The sequence below is a fragment of the Eurypyga helias genome, unplaced genomic scaffold (genome assembly GCF_000690775.1).
Source record: "Eurypyga helias isolate BGI_N326 unplaced genomic scaffold, ASM69077v1 scaffold32540, whole genome shotgun sequence".
Taxonomy (NCBI): domain Eukaryota; kingdom Metazoa; phylum Chordata; class Aves; order Eurypygiformes; family Eurypygidae; genus Eurypyga; species Eurypyga helias.
Genome location: NW_010228175.1, coordinates 21,832 through 25,065, shown reverse-complemented (window position 1 = coordinate 25,065; position 3,234 = coordinate 21,832). Strand labels below are relative to the sequence as shown.

The 3,234-nt window shown below is 34.9% G+C and overlaps 1 protein-coding gene across 1 annotated transcript in view; it reads left to right on the top strand.

Moving 5' to 3' along the window:
* Positions 1-239: 239 nt before the first annotated feature.
* The window catches only part of DIS3 (DIS3 exosome endoribonuclease and 3'-5' exoribonuclease), a gene marked incomplete at its 5' end in the record, with an annotated part of 21,676 nt that continues 18,681 nt past the window's right edge, over positions 240-3,234 (top strand). The window contains 4 exons of the mRNA XM_010158699.1: positions 240-397; positions 1,116-1,309; positions 1,421-1,494; positions 2,589-2,756. Of these exons, the coding sequence (XP_010157001.1) occupies positions 240-397; positions 1,116-1,309; positions 1,421-1,494; positions 2,589-2,756 (594 nt within the window). The remainder of the gene's footprint in view (positions 398-1,115; positions 1,310-1,420; positions 1,495-2,588; positions 2,757-3,234) is intronic.

Here is a 3,234-nt window from a genome sequence, read left to right as displayed (position 1 = left end):
CCCTTATCTTTACTCCTGCAAAATTCAGATCACAAAGAGGCTGGAAAATCCTATTTGAACTTTTTGCCCACAAGCAGGAGAAAGCAGCTTAACAGTTTAACGGTTTCCCAATGAGAAGAAACTCTCATTTAACTCATTATTCATATTAGCTTTTTACCCATTCACCGAACAGATATTTCAGTCCTGTTATTCAGTAGAATTAAACAACAATTTTGATTTATTTCTGTTTTGTTCCTCAGATTGATATACTCGAAGATCCTGTCATCAAGAATGTCATTGTGCTGCAGACAGTCTTACAGGAAGTCAGGAATCGGAGTGCGCCAGTATACAAGCGAATTAGGGACGTGATTCAAAACCCTGAAAAGCATTTCTATTCTTTCACCAACGAACATCATAGGTATGGTGTGGAATAGGGTATAACAAATGATGTCCAGTAAAAGAAACTGGGAAACGGAACTGGAACGTGTGAACTAGGTAAAAAAATTGGACTGGGGTGCATAGAACTGTATATTTCTGAGGAATCCTATTGGGAAATAGTTCCAGGAGCTTTTTAGTTTATAATTAGTATAAGCATATGTATTATGAAAAAGTGATTAGAATATTGAATAAAGTTTACAGCCAAGACTGTTTACATGAACAACGGAATACCGCTTTTCCAATTTGTTGTTCCTTTTAAACATATTCCAGTGCTTTATTAAGATTGCCAGCTTAGTCTGTAGCAGAATTCAAAAATCTGTTAATGACAGAAAGTTTTAAGCAATAAGGATACAATTAATTTCCTTTTATTTATGCTCACAAGTACTTTCCAGTACTTCAGTATCATAGTTCTAAGAATCTTCAGTCCATAGTTCTACCATCTTGAATGCAGTCCTCTTCCAGTCTCAGTCAGAAGGTTGTATTAGAAATTAACCCTTCCTATTTTTCTTTACCCTTCTGCCTCCAGACCCTTTAGTGGCCTATACAGTGTTACACATATTATAAAAGTTGGTACAGCAGTGATTATTTTGGCCTCACAATCTTGATCTTACCTGTCTGGGAAAAAAAAAAGAGTATGGATAGATGTTGGGATTTGTTTTGTTCCCCCCTCCCAACTTTAATTTTTTTAATTTTTGTAGAGAAACGTACATAAAGCAAGAGCAAGGAGAAACTTCTAATGACCGCAACGACAGAGCCATTCGGGTAGCAGTAAAATGGTACAATGAACACTTGAAGAAAATAGAGGATAAGGAGAAGATTCAAGTTATCTTTTTAACAAATGACAGAACTAATAAAGAGAAAGCTCTCGAGGAAGGGATAACTGCTTATACATGTAAGTGAAGTAGCATGTTTGATTTATTGTTCATATAAACAATCTCAGCAGTGTCTTCGTACCTAAATCCTGTGCATTTCATGCATGAATATTTGTGTGTACCTTTTGTAGGTGAGGAGTATATAAAGAGCTTGACAGCTAATCCTGATCTCTTAGATCGTCTTGCTTGTGTATCTGATGAAGGGGTATGTTTTTATTTTCTTTTTATAATATAAAGTAATCATAAATGGTTTGCAGTATAATTATTGGACACCATATGTCAGGCTGTTAGAATCAGTTTATAACATGAGGACTCTGGACTTTATTACCATCTTGGCAACAGAACTTTTTGACAACAGAAAAGAAAAAAAAATATTGCAGCTGGTTTAACTGCTGCTTTTAAGCCTATTAGTAGCTTCTAGTTATTTGTAAAAAGCCAGTTGCTTTAGATAACTGATGTGAAGATGAGAATAGTAACAGCTGATCAAAGAAAATGTACAAATATTAGAAATAATGGAAACAAAATGAAAACTACAAAAGTGTGTGTTGCAAACCATTTAGATCTTTGTTTGTGACAATTATTTGAAAGTTTATGTAAACTTGATCAAAAGCATTTTCTGTCAAAAGCGCTGATTTCTGTGATCAGTTAAGTTGACATAAGTGCAGGCTGCAGCTCAAAGATGAACTACATCCTATTCTATTTCCTTGTGCTTTGTGTTTGTCAGAATCAAGGCTTACATAAATTAACACCACCAAAAAATGGGAAGGCTAATTTAATCAGAGTTTATTTCTAACAGAATGGAGTGGGAAGAATATGGAGGGCTAAGCTGATCTCGGCAGTTAGCTGTAGTTTATTCAGCTTTAACTAGTTGTCTGACTGCTCCAAAGTTTCGTCACAGTACTGTGTTTTCTTAAGGTTTCATGCAGCTTACAGTATATGCTTACACTGCATGCCATGCTCTTTACTATGTAGTACTATGCTAGTGTTTTCTTCACTAAGTACATGTTTAGTCAGTGTATCCAAATCAACATAAAAGCATATGTCACTTTTTAAGTAACTGCAGGCAAACAGGGAAAGAAAAGGAGGCATTTCTAGAATTGCCATGTTTCTGTGTTTTATGCCTCATCAGAAAAATTACAGCTTAATAGTAGGTTTTCATTATTGTGCATATTCATACCTACAAATAGTTACAGTTTTGGAGTTTGTTAGCTTGAGTGTCATGTTCCTGAGCTTGTTCTTTGAAGAATCATCAATACAAAAGACTGAAATTAATTTTTTATTTTATTCTGTTTTTTAAAGAAAGAAATAGAAAGTGGAAAAATAATTTTCCCAGAACATATTCCTCTTAGCAAGTTGCAGCAAGGAATAAAATCTGGTATTTACCTTCAAGGAACTTACAGGGCAAGCAGAGAGAATTATCTTGAAGCTACTGTTTGGGTTCATGGAGATGCTGAAGAAAACAAAGAGGTGAGTTTTTCATTTTGATTTCATGCTGTGAACTTTAGCCTCAGTGATGGCTTAAAGTGAAATTCTTTCATGGTGGCATATGTTAAAATGGTGCATTATAGTAATTTTTCCTCGTCTGTGTTTCTGATGTATTTTCTTTCTTTTCATTTGTGTACTTGTATGGATATAGACTACTGAAATGTTGACTGTGTGCTTTTTGAAAAGAAAATTATGTCTTTAAAATAATGCTCTGTGCTTTGATAATAAAGCTGAACCTTAGTTATTAATAGTCTTTACATTTACTTGAATATAACCATGTTTTAAATTAGTTTGAAATATATGGTAAAAGGCAGAGAAACAAGTTTTGTCGGAGGATTTTCAAAAAACCTGGGGTTGAGCCCCTGTGGGGCTTTCCCACTTTATTTCCCCTTTTATGTTCATGCCTGGTGATGAGTAGGTGGGCTGTTCCAGTTAACCCAGCTGTCTGCTTGCTGGGTGC